Source organism: Sapajus apella, unplaced genomic scaffold (genome assembly GCF_009761245.1).
Source record: "Sapajus apella isolate SASKATOON/1434 unplaced genomic scaffold, GSC_monkey_1.0 scaffold4, whole genome shotgun sequence".
NCBI lineage: Eukaryota > Metazoa > Chordata > Mammalia > Primates > Cebidae > Sapajus > Sapajus apella.
Window position 1 is genome coordinate 23090382 of NW_022436944.1, and position 23862 is coordinate 23114243.

General features: G+C 38.5%; 1 protein-coding gene and 1 long non-coding RNA gene across 3 annotated transcripts in view; one reads left to right on the plus strand and one right to left on the minus strand.

Annotated features, from left to right (window-relative positions):
* The window catches only part of DIPK2A (divergent protein kinase domain 2A), a 31322-nt gene extending 17574 nt beyond the window's left edge, over positions 1–13748 (minus strand). The window contains exon 1 of one of the 2 annotated variants that reach the window (XM_032264204.1): positions 12578–13748. In XM_032264204.1, the coding sequence (XP_032120095.1) occupies positions 12578–13234 (657 nt within the window). In that variant the 5' untranslated portion in view covers positions 13235–13748. Of the gene's footprint in view, positions 1–9990; positions 12443–12577 lie in introns of those variants that run through there. The other variant, XM_032264210.1, reaches the window with a different exon arrangement.
* LOC116540645 lies at positions 3750–23657 on the plus strand. Its single transcript, XR_004264534.1, has 3 exons — positions 3750–3775; positions 18062–18067; positions 21699–23657. It is a non-coding gene; the product is annotated as an uncharacterized LOC116540645 (long non-coding RNA).
* The last annotated feature ends 205 nt before the right edge of the window (positions 23658–23862 follow it).

A 23862-nucleotide genomic window follows, 5' to 3' on the forward strand; every position in this document is an offset into this window, starting at 1 on the left:
CTGTTCAAGGTTTCAACTTCTTCCTGGTTTAGGCTTGGGAGGGTGCAAGTGTCCAGCGATTTATCCATTTCTTCAAGGTTTACTGGTTTGTGTGTACAGAGTTGTTTGTAGTAATCTCTGATGGTAATTTGTATTTCTGCGGAGTCAGTGGTGATAACCCCTTTATCGTTTTTTATTGCATCTATTTGATTCTTCTCCCTTTTCTTTTTTATTAATCTGGCTAGCCGTCTATTTTGTTGATCGTTTCAAAAAAAACCCAGCTCCTGAATTTATCGATTTTTTGAAGGATTTTTTTGTGTCTCTATCTCCTTCAGTTCAGCTCTGATCTTAGTTATTTCTTGTCTTCTGCTAGCTTTTGAGTTTTTTTTTTATCTTACTCCTCTAGTTCTTTCAATTTTGATGATAGGGTGTTGATTTTAGATCTTTCCTGGCTTCTCTGGTGGGCATTTATTGCTGTAAATTTCCCTGTAGACACTGCTTTAAATGTGTCCCAGAGATTCTGGTATGTTGTGTCTTCGTTCCTGTTGGTTTCGAAGAACATCTTTATTTCTGCCTTCATTTCATCGTTTATCCAGTTGACATTCAAGAGCCAGTTGTTCAGTTTCCATGAAGTTGTACTGTTCTGAGTTAGTTTCTGAATTCTGAGTTCTAATTTGATTGCACTGTGGTCTAAGAGACTGTTTGTTATGATTTCTGTTCTTTTGCATTTGCTGAGGAGTGATTTACTTCCAATTATATGGTCAATTTTAGAGGAGGTGCCATGTGGTGCTGAGAAGAATGTATATTCTGTGGATTTGGGGTGGAGATATCTGTATATGTCTATTAGGTCCACTTGGTCCAGATCTGAGTTCAAGTCCTGGATATCCCTGTTAATTTTCTGTCTCGTTCATCTGTCTAATACTGACAGAGGAGTGTTAAAGTCTCCCACTACTATTGTGTGGGAGTGTAAGTCTCTTTGTAGGTTAAGAACTTGCCTTATGTATCTGGGTGCTCCTGTATTGGGTGCCCACATATTTAGGATCGTTAGCTCTTCTTGATGCATTGATCCTTTTACCATTCTGCAATGCCCTTCTTTGTCTGTTTTGATCTTTGTTGGTTTAAAGTCCATTTTATTAGAGACCAGTATTGCAACTCCTGCTTGTTTTTTGCTCTGCATTTGCTTGATAAATCTTCCTACATCCTTTATTTTTAGAGGACCTGGTACCATTCTTTCTGAAACTATTCCAAATAATACAAAAAGAGGAAATCCTTCCCAAATCATTTTATGAGACCAATATCATCCTGATACCAAAACCTGGCAGAGACTTAACAAAAAAAGAAAACTTCAGGCCAATATCCACGATGAACACAGATACAAAAATCTTCAATAAAATACTGGCAAGCCGATTGCACAGTACATCAAAAAGCTTATCCATCACCATTAAGTAGGCTTAATTCTGGGGATGCAAGGCTGGTTCAACATATGCAAGTCTATAAATGTAATCCACCACATAAACAGAACCAAAGACAAAAACCACACGATTATCTCAATAGATGCAGAGAAGGCCTTTGACAAAATTCAACAGCATTTTATGCTAAAAACTCTCAATAAACTAGGTATCAAAGGAACATATCTCAAAATAATAAAAGCTATTTATGACAAACCTACAGCCAATATCATACTGAATGGGCAAAAACTGGAAGCATTCCCTTTGAAATCCAGCACTAGACAAGCATGCCCTCTGTCACCACTCCTATTCAAGACAGTCTTGGAAGTTCTAGCCAGAGCAATTAGGCAAGAATAAAAAAATAAAGGGTATTCAATTAGGAAAAGAGGAAGTCAAATTGTCTCTGTTTGCAGATGACATGATTGTATATTTAGAATATTTAGAAGACCTTATCATTGCAGCTCAAAATCTCCTTACTGATAAGCAACTTCAGCAAAGTCACAGGATACAAAATCAGTATGCAGAAATCACAAGCATTTCTACACACCAATAACAGACTAACAGACAGCCAAATCATGAGCGAACTCCCATTCACAATTGCTACAAGGAGAATAAAATACCTAGGAATATAACTAACAAAGGATATAAAGGACCTCTTTAAGGAGAACTACCAACCACTGCTCAAGGAAATAAGACAGGACACAAACAAATGGAGAAACATTCCATGCTATGGTTAGGAAGAATCAATATCGTGAAAATGGCCATACTGCCCAAAGTAATCTATAGATTCAACACTATCCCCATCAAGCTACCAATGACCTTCTTCACAAAACTGGAAAAACCACCTTAAACTTCATATGGAACCAAAAGAGAGCCTGCATAGCCACGACAATCCTAAGCAAATAGAACAAGGCCAGAGGCATCACGCTACCTGATTTCAAGCTATACTACAAAGCTACAGTAATCAAAACAGCATGGTACTGGTACCAAAACAGACATATAGACCAATGGACCAGAACACAGGCTTTTGGGGGCAACATCACACATCTACAATCATCTGATCTTTGACAAACTTGACAAAACAAGCAATGGGAAAACCATTCCCTGTTTAATAAATGGTGTTGGGAAAACTGGCTAGGCATGTGCAGAAAGCAGAAACTGGACCCCTTCCTGACAGCTTACACTAAAATTAACTATAGATGGATTAAGGACTTAAACATAAAAACCCTAGAAGAAAACCTAGGCAAAACCATTCAGGACACAGGCATAGGCAAGCACTTCATGGCTAAAACACCAAAAGGAATGGCAACAAAAGCCAAAATAGACAGATGGGGCCTAATTAAACTTCAGAGCTTCTGTCCAGCAAAAGAAACAATCATTAGAGTGAACCGGCAACCAACAGAATGGGGAAAAAAATTTTGGCAATCTGCCCATCTGACAAAGGGCTAATATCCAGAATCTACAAAGAACTAAAACAGATTACAAGAAAAAAAACAAACCCATCCAAAAGTGGGAGAAGGATATGAACAGACACTTTTCAAAAGAAGACATATATGAGGCCAACAAACATACGAAAAAGTACTCATCATCACTGATTATTAGAGAAATGCAAATCAAAACCACATTGAGATACCACCTCATGCCAGTTAGAAGGGCCATCATTAAAAAATCTGGAGACAACAGATGCTGGTGAGATGTGGAGAAATAGGAACACTTTTACACTGTTGGTGGGAGTGTAAACTAGTTCAACCACTGTGGGAGACAGTGTGGTGCTTCCTCAGGGACCTAGAGAAATTCCATTTGACCCAGCAATCCCATTACTGAGTATATACCCAAAGGATTATAAATCATTCTATTATAAGGACACATGCACACATATGTTCATAGCAGCACTGTTTACAATAGCAAAGACCTGGAACCAACCCAAATGCCCATCAACAATAGACATTTCCTGGACAAGGAAAATGTGGCCCATATACACCATGGAATACTATGCAGCCATAAGAAACGATGAGTTTGTGTCCTTTGTAGGGACATGTATGAATCTGGAAACCATCATTCTCAGCAAACTGACACAAGAACAGAAAATAAAACACCACATGTTCTCATTCATAGGCGGGTGTTGAACAATGAGAACACATAAACACAGGGAGGGGAGCATCACATACTGGGCTCTGTTGGGGGGGACAAGGGAGGGACAAAGGTAGGGGGTGGGGAGGTCTGGGAGGGATAACATGGGGAGAAATGTCAGATGTAGGTGATGAGGGATGGAAGTACCAAACCACATTGCCATGTGTGTACTTATGCAACAATCCTGCATGATCTGCACATGTACCCCAGAACCTAAAGTACATTAAAAAAAAAAAAGAAGAAATAGAGCCAAGAACTACTAAATTAGAGAAACATCTTTACTGACCTCTAGTAGTTTCTAATTCATAATGGAATATATAGACTAGTCATCAAACTTTTAAAATAATTGATGCTACAAGAAATGTAGAGAGCATCCACAAGCACTAAGAAATTTAAAAATTGGAAACATGAACACACACATTGTATTTTAAGTTGCTTTTTAATTTATTATTGATAAGCACAAAACAAATTCCAAATGCTGATATAACCTATAATCTACTCAAGATCAAAATCAAATATTATATTTTATGTGATCAATAAAGGAAATGTAAACTCAAAGAAATTTAGAGTTTAATGGTACCTCAATTGTAAATCCAGTTCAATCTTATCAGTACAGTGTTAAATGATTTACCTAAAGTCACACAGGTAGTAAGAAGCAAATTCAGGCTAAGCTATAATTATCTTTGCAAGAGTTGAAATGGATTCAATACAACCCCTCAAGCCAATATCCTTCTGTTGAAGTAAAGGCTTACAATCTTTATTAGTTTGGGGCGTTTTTTTGTTTTGTTTTGCTTATTTATGATTTGTTTAAGAATTTTTCAGATTTTATAAAGGTAAAAGTTTATATACTACATAGAAGCATTCCAGAAGCAAACCTCATGCTGGAAAAAATAATGTAAGATTACGTACCCTAAGTGATCTCCATCTAGGATGACTGGAGATGGGGCAGTTTAGGCATATGTTAAAGCCAGAAAGTTATCACCTCAGAAATGAATAAAAGACCAAAGTAGCTTCAGTGAAATAAATGAAGAAGAGGCTTGAGGTAATGGAATCTGGAGATTGAAGCAAGGGCCAGATCATGCTGGGACTTACAGAATCAAACAGAACTCTTCAACACACATAGCATGGTCTATATGGCATGCGAAAAACAAATATATGTCAAAATCTTAATGTTCATGATTATTTTTACGTATTGAAATCAACCAATATACTGTGGTATATTATGTTATTCTAAAAAAAAAAAGTTTTTAAAATATCAAAGTTACACCCTTTGATCAGTATCCATCATCCTACAGTTAATAAGGCCATTTTATTCTATCATGTCATAACACAGTCATGAAAAAGGTGGACACGTAATATAAGAATAAAGATACATAAAAGAATACATTTTGTTTTTATTTATTTACTCATTTACAAACAATAAATGACATGAGACTAACAGATTAAAATAAAGTCTATTTAAAAGTTCTTGTATTCTTTTTTCTCCTACATGACCAAAAATATTGTATCCTAAATTTAAAAGATCAAAATTCCTTTTATACAGGAAATATAAAATAATTTATAATAATTCATAACCTCATATTTCATTAAAAGGAACACAGCTTTGCAGTTTACCTTAAGAGAGTAAATAGAGATGTGCTACCATGAAAGACTAATTTTTTTTTAAAGTTCAAAGTTCTTAGTATAAACAAACTAACTTCAAAAAAAATCTATTAATAAAACATACAATCTAAAATCTGAATAGCTATTTTCTATATAACAGGCATTTTTACAAAAAAAAAAAATACAAGGTTTAAGCTTGGACACACTCTTAGAAAGTGTATGTTATAAAGCATAGAAAATGTTTACAGGTTTAACTTAAGTTTTAAAGTTATTTTTTAAAGCCCAAATTTGAACGAAATCCCATTGTAGTAACGCATGTTATAACAGCTGTTCATAGAGATTAGTCAACTGTACTGGTGACAGATTAATGTGTTCACAGTTTGGTGAACTGTCTGGAGGGGAGATATAGTAAAATTACTAGAATGATTTAATGGTTACTGAATTTTTGCTAAAATTTCTATAAGATCGTAGTTTCTTAATTTATACTGCTAAATAACATCCAAAATCGATTGCAAATACTGTAGAAGCTTAACAATTTCAAGATTTCTAAGGCCCAGCATATGTCCCATTTATTTCACGAAATAATTTTCTGAATGCCATTTTCCACCCACCTCAAATTCCAACAATATTAAGCAATGCCTTGAAAATAGTAAGGTTGTGTTATTTTACTGAATATCGTGTCCAACAGCTATATCTAAAATTGGAAACTGATGTCAAAACACATTTAAAAAACCTAAATTTAATAGAAATAAATTATCTTTTAGAATAGCTTAAGAAATGCTTCCCCTTCCCCCAACCCAAACAAAACAAAAAAACTACACTTGGCCAAAAGTTTTAAATATACATAAGTGTACTAGTCTCAACTGACCCTTACTGTGTCCCAAGGGTGTACAGATCAGTTCCTGGCACTATTGACCAATGTCACATAATCAGTGTCAGATCTTTTCACTTCAGAGTTAAAACCACAAAAAAGCACTAGAAAGAAAAAAATATGAAGACACCGAAGCATCATACTTACTTCAGATTATAAATCTTTTAAGATTCTGTCTCAGAGTCTAAGGTCCATAAACAACCCAGACTTCACCTCTGCTTTTTTTTACTACCATTTACCAATGTACTAAACAGAATTATTAAACTATAATAATGACTTACAGAGAAAAAAGTAAACTATTTGCTTTTTCTTAATCCTTATCTAAACCCTTTCCTACCATATTCATTCTATTCATTATACTTTATATGAGACAAATCCCTAACCCCCTTTTAAACTGCTCTTCTTAAAATCTATAGCCTGAATAGCTGTAGGTACATATAATATATGTAAGGACGGTGACATTTGAATGTCTACAATAAGTATAATTTTTATATTTCTAAGACAAACCATCAGCATAATGTGCTAAAGAACTTGCAACTATTATAGCTGTCTAAAAATGGAATAAGCTGATTTTCAAAGAAATAATACATTGTAAAAAGCTTTACAACTGAAAACATTTAACAGATATTACTTGAATAATCCTGTCTCCTTTAATCTTTAAAACAATCCTGTTAGGTAAGTATTAACATCCCCATTTTACTGATTAAAAAAACTTAGAACCTAAAACATTAAGTGACTTGCTCAATACCATCCAACAACCTTGTGGTTGTACAGAATGTGAACTGGATGCTCTATCAATACTGTCCCCTCCACCATACAATGAGATGTCCCTCCCTAACTATCTGACAGTGTATATATATACCTTTTATATTGGGCTTATTACATTATATTGGTTGAATAATAATTAGTCATTTGTGTACCTACCTCCTACATAGTAAGCTATTTGGTTCCTAGGACCGTCTTTCCATCGTTTCAATCTAAATGCCTTGTAATAGATTGTAAAACAAACAGCCAAATTCAGTTCTTTTGGCTATAAATCCAAAGAGCTCCCAAGAATTTCACAGATAACTTCCTATCACTTTATACTACCCTCACCTTACCACTAATAATTTTCCATCATTTTACAATCATTTACTAAAGTTCATCAAACATTATTTGAAGAATGCAGGATTTAAATTCTAAGGCCGTAATTTAATATATAGGTAATGAATGAAAGCTGAAGAAAGAAAAAGTCAGCATTCTGTGAAGAGTCAGCAACAATGACAGAAATACAGGAAGTAAGCCAGAGACCACAAACCAGAAAAACAGAATAAAAACCAGTCTGACAATCCCCTGGGAAACTGAACACCCATGTTCAGAAGACCTATAAAAACAAGCTATTTCCCAACATGTGTGAAAATTAAGTGCTAACTCATGCAGTGGAAATATAAAGAATAGTTCAAAGACTAGATAAAAGTACAGAAAGGACAAAATTACAATGGTCAAAAGATACAGATATGTCCAGAAACTAGACCAGGATGTCAAATGACTTTGCTTTACTGAATCTGAAGTGATACTTTCTTAAGGGCAATTGTCTGTCTCTAGGGTCTTTCTAAAATAAAAGTCCCCACCCCCTTTTTGGACTTTAGGTACACAGAATTGTTGTATTATTTTTGTTTGATTATCTTGAAGGGCGTTCAAATGTCAAAAGTGTCAATGGACTCTCAGATGAAAAGTCACAAAAAGTTCAAAAACTTTAAAAAATTATTAGATTAAAAACTGCTCTACTAAGAACCATCTCTAATGTGTTATGAAGCCAAAATCTAGGAAGGCAGTTACTAAAGCAATAGCCAGTGAAAGACAAGTAGGTGGTTCCCTAAGCTGTCGTTTGAAAAGAAACTCCTGAGACACAGTGTGGATCATCCTTTTGCACACTATTGCTTCACAAGATCCTTGGCCACCCTTAACTCCACATATTTCCCCCGAAAAGAAGCTGTTGGTTTTTGGTTTGTTTTAATCTGATTTCATGTGTGTAAAAATTTGGGGGTAGGAAAAAAGGCTTGAAAGAGAGCATCCAACTCCCAATCTTCTTTCAGAAGAGCTTAATTAAAACCACCCATTAAAGTCAAGTTCAAAAGAAAACAACAACAAAAACAAAAAAACCCAGATTTCTCAAGTCAAGGGTTTGGAAACCCCAGAACGTTGGCACTGAAAAGGATCTAATCCAATAGCCTCATTCTATAAAGAGGGAAGTGAGTCTAATAGTAAAAATCTATCAACTTTTCTAACGTACCATTAGCTAAACAGTCATAATCTTTTATTTACTTCAAAAACTGTATTTTCATCAGTGAACTTAAACATGTTGTTCCCTATATAAATTACTTTTAAAGGCAAAAACAACACTAACTGAAATTTTTCTACAAAAAAATTATCTCAAAGTAATGGAAAAAAAATCAGTATAACTAAAGTATGGTCAATACTCAAAATCACCATTAGTTTTAAGGTGATCCATACCCAAAACAAGCTTCAAAACAGCTGATCAAGCACCAGGCAGTAAAAGTTCCTTTATTCAATATCTAACATTTATTGAATGCTTATAATTTATCAGACACTAAGTGATGTGCTTTGCACGTATTATATCATTTATAAGAATAGAAAAGCAAGCTTAAGAGCCACAGCTTAATGATAGTCATATACCATAACAATAAAGTAAATCCTATTAAAACCATGATTTACAAAATTTAAGGCAAATAAAGTTCCATAAATAGTTAAATTTTCAGCTCTTCCCCCTAAACAACAAAGAGCTTTCTTCATTTCCTACAAACAAGACCATCTTCACTACTTCCAGGTTATAAAGTCAGAGATTCTGTCTGAACTTCAAGAAAACCAGACAGTCTTTCTTTCTCTATCTCTCTCTCTCTCACACACACATACACAAACACACACACACTCTCTCTCTCTCTGTAAATTCAATAGATTAAATACAAATACTGATAGAAAATTTACTAATTATAACTTGTCATCTTACCAGTTACTTCAATATCTCAATTTTTGAATACTTCAAGATTCCTGTTACATGATATAAAAATCAACATAGCTCCTTGCCTCCAGTTTTCTTCCATAGAATTACGGCATAATTGGCACCAAAATACACCTCTTAGTGAAGTAAAAATGTGAAGATGAAAAGAGGCTATCAGGGTAGAAGATAAAAGTACTACTCGCATTATCTTGTTGCTTGATGTATATAAATATTTTTTAGAAGACAATAATTCTATGGGTAAACTGTTGCAAACTAATGAAACTATCCAACAATAGGAAGAAAGCTGTACTCTCATGCCTTTTCACATGGGGAAATTTATATTACAAATCTATGTAGCCTTAAATAGATAAGGTATGTGTGTATACATGGTAAAGACATTTAATACCTTTCACTTCTCCTTTCAAGGCATAAAACTTCAATTTTTTAATTGTTTTTTTCAAATAAGAAGAGGTGAGTTTAACAGATTAAGTGCCTATGTATTTTTCAGTTCTTTCTTAAGTACCTTATCGAAAGAAATTTTTACATGCTTAATTTGAAGCATGTTTACTATACTGGAAGTTTTGTTAAGAATACGTTGATGACGTCAGTTCAAAGACTTTCTTTCCCCCTAAAGTTGTTAATTTTTGGACAATATAAGGAAAATCTAGTTTGTCACCAGCTGTCCAAAAATTCGACAAGTAGCTCCCCCTCCTGGAGGAAAAATAAAAGTGAGTTCCTCTTCAAGTTGTAAAACACTAGTACAATTAAAAATATTTTTTTAAAGACATGAAGCAAAAACACAGCCAAATCTGAGTTTTTCTATAAGTATCAATATTCCAATACTACTGTAAGCAGCTATAAACAGTTTTATTGAAACATGTATAAATACTAAAAATGCAGTTTCCTAGCTAACAGAAGTAATGAACATCATTATTTGACTTACTACACAGCAACCTTTTTACCTGATCACAGAATACTGAGATTCCTTTCATTTTGGTGGTTGTATACAATCATCAATCCTCAAGTATATTGTTCAGACTTTCAAACTCACTAGCTTTTACCAAAGCTCAAGTGATTCTACAAAGAAAGTGGCAGCTCTATGAAGACTCTTAAAAATATCTTCTTACTCTACTTGCTTGTTAATCAGGTTTTAAAAAGATAAGATGCCTATATGACTGAGTGGTACTATTTACATACTGTGAAATTATATTTCACAGTATGTAATTAGCTATAATTATGATACATATATTAGTATTAGTACTATTCCTGGGAACTGGGTTGTGTAAATTAAAAATGTAATTTACAAATCTTACACTCTAAAACGTGGAGACGTTTTACAAATCTTACACTCTAAAACGTGGAGTATGTTTCATCACATACTAAAAACAGATTCTTATCCTGTGACCCATCTATTTACCCACTCAGAGCAATTGTGTCATTGTGTGTAATATATAAGAAAATAATGGTGTTTTTTCAAAAAAAGCTGTTTCATCACTAAAGATGAGAACAGATGAGTAAGTTTGAGGGAAAAGTTAAACAGAAAACAAGATACAAGCGCACTTGACTATCTCAACTACAAAGTAAACTAAGAATGCCAAGAGAACTTCAAACCTAAAAAAATATAAAACCTTTCTACACAAAGCACAAATTTACCTTAGTGTAAATCAGATGCCAAAGTTTCTCAAATTCAGATGCTATGACTACGTTTATAAAGAACTGGCTACATAATGTTCTTAAAATATCGATTCTAATATTAGTTGTTACTAATACATGACTATTCAAAATTACCTAATAAAAAATCTTTCAGTACGGACGCCTGCATTTTACGTACAATAAATGTATATTACTAAAATAGCTCCTTACTAACTTTTTGAGTCTTAGAGAATTTGTCAGGGTATCTACTTCAGCAAACTGCTAACACGATCTCCATGAACCAATCTTGCTAATATAAACAAGGCTTTTTTTTCTTGAAAAGATAGCTTAATAAGAAACTTCAGTTCAAGTGTATGTACATAATAAACATAAGCTAACCTTTAGACATTGACTAGTTTGGGAACTACTGAATTAAGCAAATTTCTTCAAGGAAAGTTTAACCAGTTTTATGCATCCATTCAGTTAGGAGATGCAGCAGTTTTAATACACACTCTGACTTTAAAATTAACCCAATACACATAGCCCCTGATGTCCTAAAATTTACTAAGACCCACACTAAAGTTTCATTTGAGGCAAAATATTTGTGTTACATTATTTAGCTAAACTAACGAAACGAAGCTGATTTCTTTTAGCTAAAATGAACAGTGTAGAGCTTGAGAAAAGAAATATAAATAAATCTGCATTTTCCTGTTCATGCCTTTTAGATTTTAAAAAAACACCAAAAAAACCACCCTGTATAAACCTCCAGCTCTCAATGGCATTCTTAGCAACTCAGAAGGAATGTGAAGTATACCAAAATTACTTGTGAACTTTAATTTTTCTCTCTTGTATTTGAAATAACAGCAAAAGTGTCATGGAAAGGAGCACAGTAACTTTTCTGCAGACAGAAGGAGAAATCACAACCCCACAACTGTAAATCACTATCCAAGGACACCGCACTGAAGCCGGGTGGGAATGGCAGAAACAAGTAAATACTCCGAAAGTAAACAGTGTTTTTGTTTTTCGTTCTCTTTTTGCTGTCACCAGTAAAAAGATTTCATCCTATTCCCCTAAAACCACATTACTTTTCAAAATAAAGTTATTGCAAATAACGCAATTGGCAAAAGGCAAGAATCTCCTTCCCTGATACTCGCCCTGGCCTAACATTTCATCTCCCTTCAATCAGATTAACAGATGAATAGGGCAGGTCACAGGATCAGGATGAAAATGTCTGTCTAGCCTTAAGTCCTCCCTGCCCCAAGTCCAAAGCTGCCTTACTTTTCCTGTTTCTTTGATTCTAATCCAACCCAAAGTTCGGCTCACAGATTAGCCCCACCCCGACCGACCACTGTCCCATTCTCCGACTTTATCCTTCCCAACCCGTCCCCGAATTGGCTGTCCAAATGACTGCCAGGTAAATAAGGGAAAACAAAGACTCTGAGACCTAAGTTAGGCCAGCCACTAGCGCCAGAAAGGGAAGAGCGAACACGGTGTAAAACACTTCAGAAGAACTAAGAAAGGTCCAAAGACTCGTGAACAGTCTGAGCCACGGACCTGCAAGGCCCGGCAGATAAAAGCAGAAAAGCAAAGAGCAGAGCGGAAGGAAACTCGCTGGAGAGACATTTTGGGGAGCGTTAAGAGACGCACTCCCTCTGGCGTTGAAGGATCCGCAGTCAAATCCGAGATAAGCTCGAGTCTAGGTGACAAAAGCAGACTCTCCATCGGCCGGGTCACCCTCGGCCTCCCTGCGCAGCCCCGGGGCTCCCCTGGAGCCGCCCCTTCCCAAGCTGCAGCCTGGCCCAGCCCGGGTCGGGTCGGAACCGGCAGCAAGCGCGGGCGGGGCCACTTCTCCTTACTCCGGTTCCCACGCGCGGCCCCTCCCGGCAGGACGCCCCCCCGCCCTGGCTCTGCGCCTACCTGTAGCACCAGCGGCTCAGGGTTGAAGGCCAGGGTCAGCAGCAGCTGCATGCGCTCCGAGTCCTTGAGGTTGCGGAGCAGGAAGCTGCCCGAGTCCTTGGTCTCGGCGTAGCGGCGCACCAAGCGGTCGAGAAGGCGCTGTGAGGGGCAGTGCACCAGGTCCGACCAGCCCTCCACCGCCTCGGGCGTGAGCAGACGCACGTCGCCGTTGAGGCGCGCGAACTCGGTCCGGGGCATGGCCTGCAGCAGGTCGCAGCGGGGCCGGCCGGTGGCCCGCTTGCAGATGCTCTGGTCGAGCTGCGCCAGCTCGCGCTGCGAGCCGAGGCGCTTGAGCACCACTCGGCGGCGGCCGCCCTCGCGGGGCTCGCCGTACTGCGCGAAGTACACGTTCTTCACGTTGAGAAAGTCCAGCAGGCGCAAGCGGCCCCACGCCTCGAACACCACCTGCCCGTTGAGGAAGCGGCGGCACCAGCTCGTACCGAAGCACGCCGGGCACTTATTGAGCTGCAGGAAGCGCCGGTCGGCCAGCTCGTTACGCTGCCAAGAAGCGAGCAGCGACGGCGAGTGCAGCACCATCAGCACCAACAGGCTGCCCAGCGCCGCCAGCTTCAGCGAGCGGGACAGGCGGCCCAGCTTCGGGGGCACCAGGCGCCACATACCGCCCGCCCGCCCGCAACGGGAGGGCGAGGGCACCCCCGGGGCGCCCCCGCCGCGCCAAGATCCGGAGAGCGACCAACTGGAGAACCGGGCGAGAGAAGGAGCAAGCGCGCGGTCTGGGTCGCAGGGCGGAGTAGGTGTGTGAGAGAGGGAGACGGAGAGCGACAAGGCGCGGGCCAGAGCAGGCTTCGACTTCTCCCAGTCACTAGTCTCCACAACTCTCTAGCTCCCTCCTCCGAGCTCCCCGCCCTCCGACTCCGGCGGCGCCTCCTCCTCGCCAGCCAAGTTATAGACGAGAGGGAGGGGGAGGGAACGCAGGGACCCGACGGCCGCGCGCCCGTGCCCGCGCGCACGCGCAATGTGGGCACGAGAGCTGCGGCGGCAGCCAGCCACGGCGAGTGGGGTCTGCGAGGAAAGGAGGGACTCGCGGAAGGGGAAGAGTAGCTGGGTGTCTCACACCCACAAGTAGCAACGTGCGCCCCAGAGCCACACGCCCTTGCCCGTACGCGCTGGCTCTCCAGAGACAGGGAAGGGGGCTGGGGCCGGACCGGCGGGGCGGAGCGAGCGCGTCGCGCGCCTCCCAGAAAGCGTAAGCGCGGGCTCGCGGGAGCGGTTGTGGGGGCGGTTCAATGAGGGCGGAGCTCGAGCTCTTGAGGTGGAGGCCTGAACTCGCGGACTCTGGTAGCAGAAAGACTTTATAGTCATCTTTAATGAGTGTTGTGGTTTGCTGGTGCCTGCCTTTTGGAAACGGTCCTTTAAGGAAGGCGGGAAGGAGAAGAAATGAACTGCGAAATCTATTGGAGCCCCTTCTCTGATGGCGCGGCCGCCTTCCCTTGCCTTATATGGGTTGGGTGCGCGCCTGGGGGCGGGGCGAGGCCCCGGAGTGCCCGGCGAGGGCTCGCGTTCCCCCTAGGCTCGCGCGCCTAGCAGTAGCGGGTGGGGCCTGCGGAGAAGACGGTGGGAAAAGCGCGAGTGGTGGCGGGCTGGATGGAGCTTCATTTTTGAGGTTGTATCTGTAAAAGCATTTAGAATTTTCCGGAGTGGGCACAGAAAAAAAGTTCTCAAGCCACGATGTTAAAGTGAAAATAGGATGAAGGGGAAATGACGCGGCCTGATGTCGCCAGGACGTCTGCCCAAGCGCCGCGAAGAAGTGGGGAAGAGCTCGCCAGGCTTGCCTCTGCTCCGCAAAGGCTGTCCCAGCCCGGCCGCGGAGCCCTGCGGTTCCTCTCCGCCAGACGGATTTCCTGGCGTCGCCCCTGAGAGTCCCTGAGGAGCGGGCGTCGAAGCGTTGCCTTGGCGGTAATCGTGGAGACCCGGGGCTGCTTGGTGCTCCGCAGGGTCTCCTTGACTCAGTCACCCCAGACTGCAAAAGTAAGGTGCAGATGCTGCACGAAAGCACCGTGTTTAGGTATAAGTTTCAGGGGACCCAGATTGTTTAGCAGTAGGGCTAGTAGATATCTTATTATCATGCTTTTGACTTTTAGCACTTAGTTAAAATAAGACGTCGTTTTTAGCCTGAGAGGACAGGTGGTTCCTGATACGTTAGTAAACATCTGTGTCTTTACCAAGTTAATTTTAGGGATTGAACAGTGCTTTTAGAAGATCATGGTAACTGGCATGTATAGATCAACTCTTTACAGCGAGTTAGTAAGAAACATCTATACCAAGTTATCAAAAGTAGCAATACTTTCTGTATTGTTTGATTGTAACAAGCATTTCTTACAAATTCTTATAAGAATTAAGATTTTGAAAAAGAAAAGTCTTTGAGAAATTTAATAAATTTAAAATAGGCGTGATTTTGTAATGATTTGCATTGAATACAAAGACAAATTGGAATAATCTTGAAAGCTTTGAAGAAATTGACTTACTGTACTTAAGTTCGGCTTCTTCTGCTGAGTGGTTATACCATCTTTGGTGGGAATTTTATTTAACTTGCTTTCAAGTATTCCCAAACTCCACACAGTATAGAGTTAAAAGCTCAAGTGAAATTTTCTTATGAAAAGGAGTTTGTTGTGGTGGTTCTAGAGACCTGTGCTGTAGTTCAGCTGTGAGGCTGCTGCTGCTGAATTGTAAACAAAGCACATTATTACTTAACTGCAAATTTCTTCTTTCTGACGTCTTTTCTATCTGTCTCATAAATTTATTCGATTAATAAACAATGTATAGTAGACAATATGTAGAATTGATTTAAAACAATAAAAATGCTATATAAGTTGCCATTATGCTGAGAGAACTGGGGCATAGCGAGACTATTTAGGTAACTAGTAGCAGGATTAAGGAGATAACTGTACAGCTTTGTGTGGAATAGGTCTTGGAGTTCTTAAACTATTCTCAGCTTCCAGATGCTTGGAATTGTACAGGCATCATTTGAAACACGGAAATAAAACACACTTACTAGTTAACACAGGTTGAATTTTGAAAAATGTTTGCTTTGCATCTAAGCAGTTTACATTTGTTTTAAAAGCTCTGATATTTTCAGTTACATTTTCTAGACATTTATCAAGAAAGATAGTTTTCAAGAACTTAATACATTCATCAAAAGAAAAAAAGTCTTAGAACTACATGAGATAAACGTATAGTGTTCTAAAGTTTCATATCAGCGTTTGTAAAAGATCTCTAAGTGGGGGTGGGTGCGGTGGCTCAGGCGTGTAATCTCAGCACTGTGGAACGCCGAGACGGGCAGATCATGAAGTTAGGAGATTAAGACCATCCTGGCCAACATGGTGAAACCTCATCTCTACTAAAACTACAAAATTAGCCAGGCGTGGCGTCGCACACTGTAATCCCAGCTACTCGGGAGGCTGAGGCAGGAAAATTGCTTGAACCTGGGAGGTGGAGGCTGCAGTGAGCAGAGATCACACCACTGCACTCCAGCCTGACGACAGAGCGAGACTGCATCTAAAAAACAAAAAAATCGAAGTGAAGGTTAATGTACATTACTCACCTTTCCTATAAACTGCAGGATGCTTTCCACCAGTGGATCATCCAAAGTTCTTGACCATTATTTTAAATAATGGCAAATAATGTAATTTCCAGTGCCTTGTAAAATGTCATTTTACAATAACTATCACTGTTTTAAATGTATCAGATGGAATTAAATACCATAGTGGTTTGATACTAACATCCATTTTGATAGTCAAAGTTTTCCATTGTATTACTTATTCTATTCTTTACAGCAGTGGTTCTCAGCAAGGGACTGTTGCCTCCCAGGGGACAGTTGGCAATGTCTGGAGACATTTTTGGCTTCATAAACTAGGGAGTGGGGTACTACTGGTGTCCAGTGGGAAGATGCTAAGGATGCTGCAAAATATCCTACATTGCAAAAGACAACCCCCAACAACAAGGAACAATACAGGTTTGAATTGTGTGGGTCGACTCATAACTCAGATTTTTTTTAACCAGATGAGAATCAGAACTATAGTAGTTGCTGGATATGAAACCCAAGGACAGCTGACTTTTACCGTAAGCAGATTCTGCAAGACTGGCTGCAGAACTTGCATATGAGAGGGTTTTGGTATACCGGGAGTCCTGGAACCAATCCCAGGTATATACCAACAGACAACTGTATTTAAATTTTTTGCATATCCTGTGATCATAATTGTCTGAATGTTAACATAGGAATTTTTTATCATTTCAACTATTATTGATGTTCAGCTGATCAAAAAAACATAAATATCCCAATTTGAATAAATATAAAAAGTAATATTTTATTGAAATGTATTTCTTAATAAGCTTAGGCATTTTATAAAATTAGATTTCCATGAACAAATACTATTTATTGCTAGAATCAGACAAAGTCAATCACTTTTCTCTCTTTTTTGTTTTTAGAGATGTAAGGGCCAAAATATCTTGTTCATTTATGTTGAAGAAAAGAATGTTTATACAGCAATTTTATTTATTTCATTTTATTCCTTCTGACTAGAATCGTTTACCGATAGTAATCTGTCATCACAATATTCTTAATGACATACCAATTAGGTTTTCCAAGTTAGTTGGATTTAGAACCAAAGCATTGGAAATCCATCTTGGAAAATGATTTTTTTTTTTAACTTGGTTACTAGAATTATTTTCTCATGTTGACTCTATTTAGTGCCCTGGAAGTCATGTCCTGGGACAGTGCACTATAGTAAGATTCAGGATGGGTAAGAGTTATTCCTTCTGTAAAGGCTAGAAATACAATTTCCTGTGTACTAACGAACCCAGAACAGTGTCTGGTTTAAATGGTTTGTTCCAGTAGTGTTGCCAGGTGGGTGGATGAACAACTGAAGGAATAAACATTTTCAGATTATTATTATAATAATCTAAACTAGAAATGATGGGTATTAAAAACCTATCACATTCTGGATGTATTGTAAACATAGAGCTAACAAAATTTAATGTGAGAGAAAGGCAAGCATCAGGTATCATGGCATGGTTTTTGTCTTAAGCTATCGTAAGAATTACCATTTGTCTAAGCCTGTTGGGGCTGCCGGAACAAAAATATCTTAGACTAGGTCACTTATAAACAACAGAAATTTATTTTTCACAGTTTTGGAGCCAAGGCCATGATCAAGGTGCTTGCAAATTTTGTGTTGGGTGTTTTCCTCATTCATAAATGTTTCTGGTGTGTCTTCACATGGCAGAAGGCAAGGGAATCACTCTGGGTTCTCTTTTATAAGGACACAAGTCACCTCCCAAAGAATCCACCTTCAGATACCATCACATTGAGGATTAGGCCTCAACATATGAATTATGGCACAAGGGGTTGGGGGTGCAGCTGACACAACCGTTTGTATCCTAGCACCATGTGCTGAGATGGGGGAGACAGAGAGGAAAAGGATGAGAAAGATGCAAGTGCAGTTCACCTGTCCAGATTCTTCAGTGTCACATTTATGTTCCAACTGCCTCATGTATGTGTGTTAGGAGATGTACCTTAAGGACAGATTTTGTTAAAGGGTTTTTTTTTTTTAAGCTGTTTAGCATTTTAATAGAATTTTAAATATATTTTATTGCATTTATTGTATTTTAAATCCATAATTCTACATAGATACATTTTCTAGAACAGATTCTGGATCAAACAATTGGCTTCATTGGTTGTAAATATAGAATTGTCAAACGTATACACTAAAACCATGATTTTGCTTGAAATAATTGAATCATATAGTTTTCTGACCTTGTCAGAATAATGCACATTAGCCCAAATGCAACTGTAACATTATAATTTATGATTTATATTAATTCAAAATATCATGCAGTGTTATAGAGTTTTCCACATTGATGAGGATCATCCTGAGAGGCACATTTTTCTTTTGCTCAGTAAATTTTTAAAACTTGTTTTTTTTTTTTTCCAGTTTGTTTCAGCACAGAAAATAATATGTGCAAATATTTTTAAAATTAACACATCACTAAGAGGGTACTTACATACCCACTTGTTAAGATGTTTTGAAAAGTTAACGCAAGTCATGTATACAGGTGTAAATTAACATTATTATCATCTATTTTAAAGGTTGGCATACATTCTAAAAGTGTGGTTTATTCAGTTCCAACCAAGTACAAGATTCTGGGTGTGTGGGTTCTCAGAGTCCAGTGAAGGAGGCATATATATGCATACCAAAGTTCATTACATGTTTGTGAGCAACAGTGAGATAAAAGTACATGTGAAAAGAGCACAAACAAAAAATTCCTATAGCTGTAGATGTTATCTTTGCATTTATATGACTCCCTTCAGGAGAATATGCTATATACACTAGGAGAATTTTGCTTTCTTTGTCAACTGTTTTTCTCTCAAGCCTCACATCCTCACATCCTTTCCTCATTCTGACTTGTGCAAATGGTGTTCCTGCCACCTCTGTGGATGATGGAAACTACACAGCTCTTCTCTCTGGGCAAGCATGCCAGAGATCTCAGAGAACAGCAGCTGCCTGTTCAGAGCAAAAGCATCCTTCTGGATAACAAAAGTGCTGCCTTGTTTCTGACTCAGTTATCTTTACCAGGTTCCTTTCATGGAAACCACTTGTATGGGTAAAAGACCTGCTATAGTCTTCAATCTAATAGCTGTGCCAGTTTTAAAGGTCAGCCATAGCTAGGAGAGAGGTCAGGTAAGTGTTACACTTGGGTATCAAATACAGTGTGTATTTGATGTTCAAAATGATATAGTCCAGAACTGTCAATTTTTGTTTTTTTCTTACAAAAGTACTTATAAAACTCCGTAGATAAATACGTAAGATATCTAACTTTAGGGAACCAGCCATAGAGATGTCTTATTATCCAGTGTAGTCTATTTAGAGTGTGGCCAGTAGAATTGTGTCTTCACCAAAGAGAGTCCCCCATCTTTGAGCTGTAACTGGTACACTGGTCTATCTGATTTGAGTCATCTCCTACTCCTCTGTCCTTTGCAGCTCCATGCCTTTCTGTAGATTGATAGTCAGGACATTTTTCCTTTATAATTTGGAAATAATAAAGCTCTCATTATTTTTTGAAAATCAGGAACTAAAATTTAAATCACATCAAATGAAATAGAAATATGACATACTGTTTTGTTATAATTAGGCTTCCTTGAAGATTTGCCTGCTACTTAAAAAACTTGAATAATTATAAATAAATGAAATATATTTTGTGCTGACTTAGTCATAAGATGAACAGACTGTAAGAACTTGTCAGCAAACTGAAAGTAACAATTTCATGGATTAAACTGGGATGTCATAGTATATTTAACTGTTCTGAGATACAGTGACCCCCTAATTGCCATCATCAGTATGCACATTAAATAAATACAGTTATTGGAGTTCTAAAAGGAACTCTATAAAAATTATTACATCATTAGATAATGTGTATGTCTGTCCATTTTTTAGAATGTATCTTCCCACCAAAATGACTACCAATGAATTGCATTTTTACATTGTTTTCTCACATAACACTGGGAATGAATTGCAAAGGACATTTCAGGGAAAATTCTAAGAAAATCATTATTTTAAAAATAACTTTCCTCCAGGCATGGTGCCTGATACCTGTAATCCTAACTCTTTGGGAAGCCAAGGCGGGCAGATCACTTGAGCCCAAGAGTTCAAGACCAGCCTGGGCAACATGGTGAAACCCTGTCTCAACAAAAAATACACACAAAAATTAGCCAGGCATAGTGGTGCACACCGGTTGTCCCAGCTACTTGGGAGGTTGAGGTGGGAGGATCACTTGAGTCCAAGAGGTTGAGGCTACAAATGAGCCATGTTCCTACCACTGTTCTCTAGACTGGGTGACAGAGCAAGATCCTATCTCAAAAAAAGAAAAAAATACTTTCAAATTCCACAAATCTTTTAAGTTCTATATTAAAAGAAAACTATTTTTCAAATAAAACAGCCTTTTTCATAATTTTTCTTTTTGTTGCTGGTATATAGACATAAAATTTCTTTTTTAATATTATCTTTGCACTTAGGAAAATTACTATGTTAATAGTAATGACTATTAACTACTGCAGTAGTTTCTTTTGGGTTTTCCATACAAAAAATTATGTAAATTACAATAGGCCAGGTGCAGTGGCTCATGCCTGTAATCCCAGCATTTTGGGAGGCCGAGGTGGTTGGATCACAAACTCAAGAGATCAAGACCATCCTGGCCAATATGGTGAAACCCCGTCTCTACTAAAAATACAAAAGTTAGGTCAGTGTGGTGTCGCATGCCTTTAGTCCCAGCTACTCAGGAGGCTGAGACAGGAAAATCACTTGACCCTGGGAGGCAGAGGTTGCAGTGAGCCAAGATTGTACCATGGCACTCCAGCTTGGGTGACAGAGGGAGACTCAGTCTCAAAAAAAAAAAAAAAAAAAAAAAGCATTACTTTTATACATTTCAAATAACTAGGAATAAATTGAAGGAAGGGTGTACAATGTCTATGCCCTGAAAACTACAAGTCAGTATTGAGAGAAATTAAAGATCTAAATAAATGAAAATATATATACTATGTTCAAGGATTCCTGGATTTAATACTGTAAAGATATCTGATGTAAACATGTTAATTTATAATTCAATATAACCCTCCTCAAAATTCCAGCAGGTTAAAAAATATATATTGACAAGCTGGCTGAGCACAATGGCCCACACCTGTAATCCCAGCACTTTGGGAGGCCGAGGTGGGCAGATCACTTGAGCCCAGGAGTTCAATATCAGCTTGGGCTATATAGTGACACCCAGTCTCTACAAAAAAAAAATAAATAAAAAATAAATAAAAAAATAGCAAGAGGTGGTGGCACCTGCCTGTAGTTCCAGCTACTCAGGAGGCTGAGGTGGAATGACTGCTTGAGCCTGAGAGACAGAGATTGCAGTGAGCCAAAATCACACCATGCACTCCAGCCTGGGTGACAAAGCATGACTCTATCTTAAAAAAAAAAAAAAAATTAAAAACATTAAAAAAAATTCACATAGATATACAAAAGTCCACAAAGAGCCAAGCCAATATTGAAAGAGAATGCAGCTGGAAGATTTAATGGATTTGAAGTACCATTATAAATAATTAGTAATAAGACATTTGTTCAAAACAGAAAGATGAACTAATAGAACAGAATAGAAAATAATATAGAAACACATACAGATCAGCTGATTTATGGCAAAAGTGACATCAATGCAGTGAGAAAAGGTGGTGTTTTCAATGAATGATGCAAGGTCAAGTGAATGTCACATAGGGAAAAAATGTATCTTGACTTCCAATTCATATACCACACTGTACACAAATAGTGCGTCTAGAGTGATGGCACAACCAATGTGCATAACAACAAAGCCTTAAAATGACATTTGCATGACCTTTGATAGGCAGCAGTTCCCCCACCTCAGGTTCAGTAATTCACTAGACAAACAGAACTCAGGAAAGTTATACTCATAGTTTGCTATATCAAAAGTATATCACAAGGTTATAGATTAAATAGGAGGAAGCATATAGGGCAGGGTCCAGGAGAGGCCAGACACAGAGCTTCCAGCCGTCTTCTCCCAGTGGAGTTGCATAGACAGTGCTTCTCCTAGCAAAGATGTAATGGAACTGTGTGGCAATGGAACCAGGGAAGCTCAACCACACCTTGGTGTCCATTGTTTTGTAGGGGCCGAAGGTGGGGTGGGGAGGGTATCAATGGCATAATTATGGCTCACTTCTCACATTGCTGACCTTGGAGCTACCAGTCTCTCCAAAGGTCAATGTGATACCACATTACCCAAGGCCCCAACCATAAATTACAGTTTTAGCATAGACTGGTGATACAGTTTGGATATTTGTCTCTACCCAAATCTCATGTTGAATTATAATCCTCAGTGCTGGAAATGAGCCTGCTGGGAGGTGTGTAGGTCATGGGGGCAGATCCTCATGGCTAGGTGCTGTCTTTGTGATAGTTCTCACAAGATCTGATCATTTAAAAGTGTGTGGCACTCTGTACCCCAACTTTTGCTTGCTCCTGCTTTCCCCATCTGTTCACTCTTCTCCTTCCATGATTGAAATCTCCCTGAGGCTTCACCAGAAGCTGAGCAGATGTCAGCACCATGCTTCCTGTAAAGCCTGCAGAATCATAAGCCAATTAAACCTCTCATCTTTATAAATCACCGAGTCTCAATTATTTCTTTATAGCAGTGCAAGAATGAACTAACAGCTGGCATGGTCCAAGGCATGCAGGTAAACAGAGATACACTTATGAAGCAGGACATTCCAAGGGTTTCCAGATTACTTGCCAGGGGTAAGGGCCATAGCTTTCTTTGGACAAGCTCAGTGCTTTACTACATGTAGGCAAAGACAAAATACTCTAACAATAAATATTTTTAAAATGAGCAACTGGCCTGTATTAACCTTTATTCATTAAAGGAATGATTAGGCAACTCAGAGCAAAAAAGTATTTCCAATACATGTGTTTGACAAAGGACTGGTATCCATCCAGATTATATAAAACACTCCTCATGTAAATTAAGAAACCCAGTTGGAGGGTCAGCAGGTAAACAACAGGTGAAAGATTTTTAAAGGCACTTCAAAAAAGAAGATACCAAGTCTCAACTTCTTTAGTTATCAGCCTAATGTAAATTAAAACCATACATAATACTACTGTGTACCTAGCAAAATGGCTAAAATGAAATAGGTGGACAGTAACAGAGTTGGCAGAGATGTAGAGTAATCACAGCTCTCATACACTGCTGGTGGGAGTCTGAATTAGTGCAACCATTTTGGACAACTGTTTGGCAGCATTTACTAAAGATGAACATATGCATACCCCATGGCTCAGCAATTCCACTTCTAAGTGTATACCCATGAGAAAATGCATGCATTTGTTTACCAACAGACATATATTAGAATGTCCATAGAACACTTCATAATAGCAAAAAACTAAAGACTATTCAAATGTTCATTAATAAAGACAATAAATTTAATATTTACACAGTGGAATACAATACAATGAAATGGTCTACCACTATAAAAAATACGGATGAATCTCAAAATGTTAAGATAAAAGCCAGAACCAGTAGAATATCTTATTATTCCATTTATGTAAAGTACAAAATCAGTAATTTGAAATGAGTATAGCATTATCCTTGGGCAATACAGGAGGCATGTAGTGAGTGGAGGGTGCACAAAGAGAGTTTCTGGGATGCGATTCAAGTTCTGCTTCTTGAGCTATATATTGGTTATGCAAGTG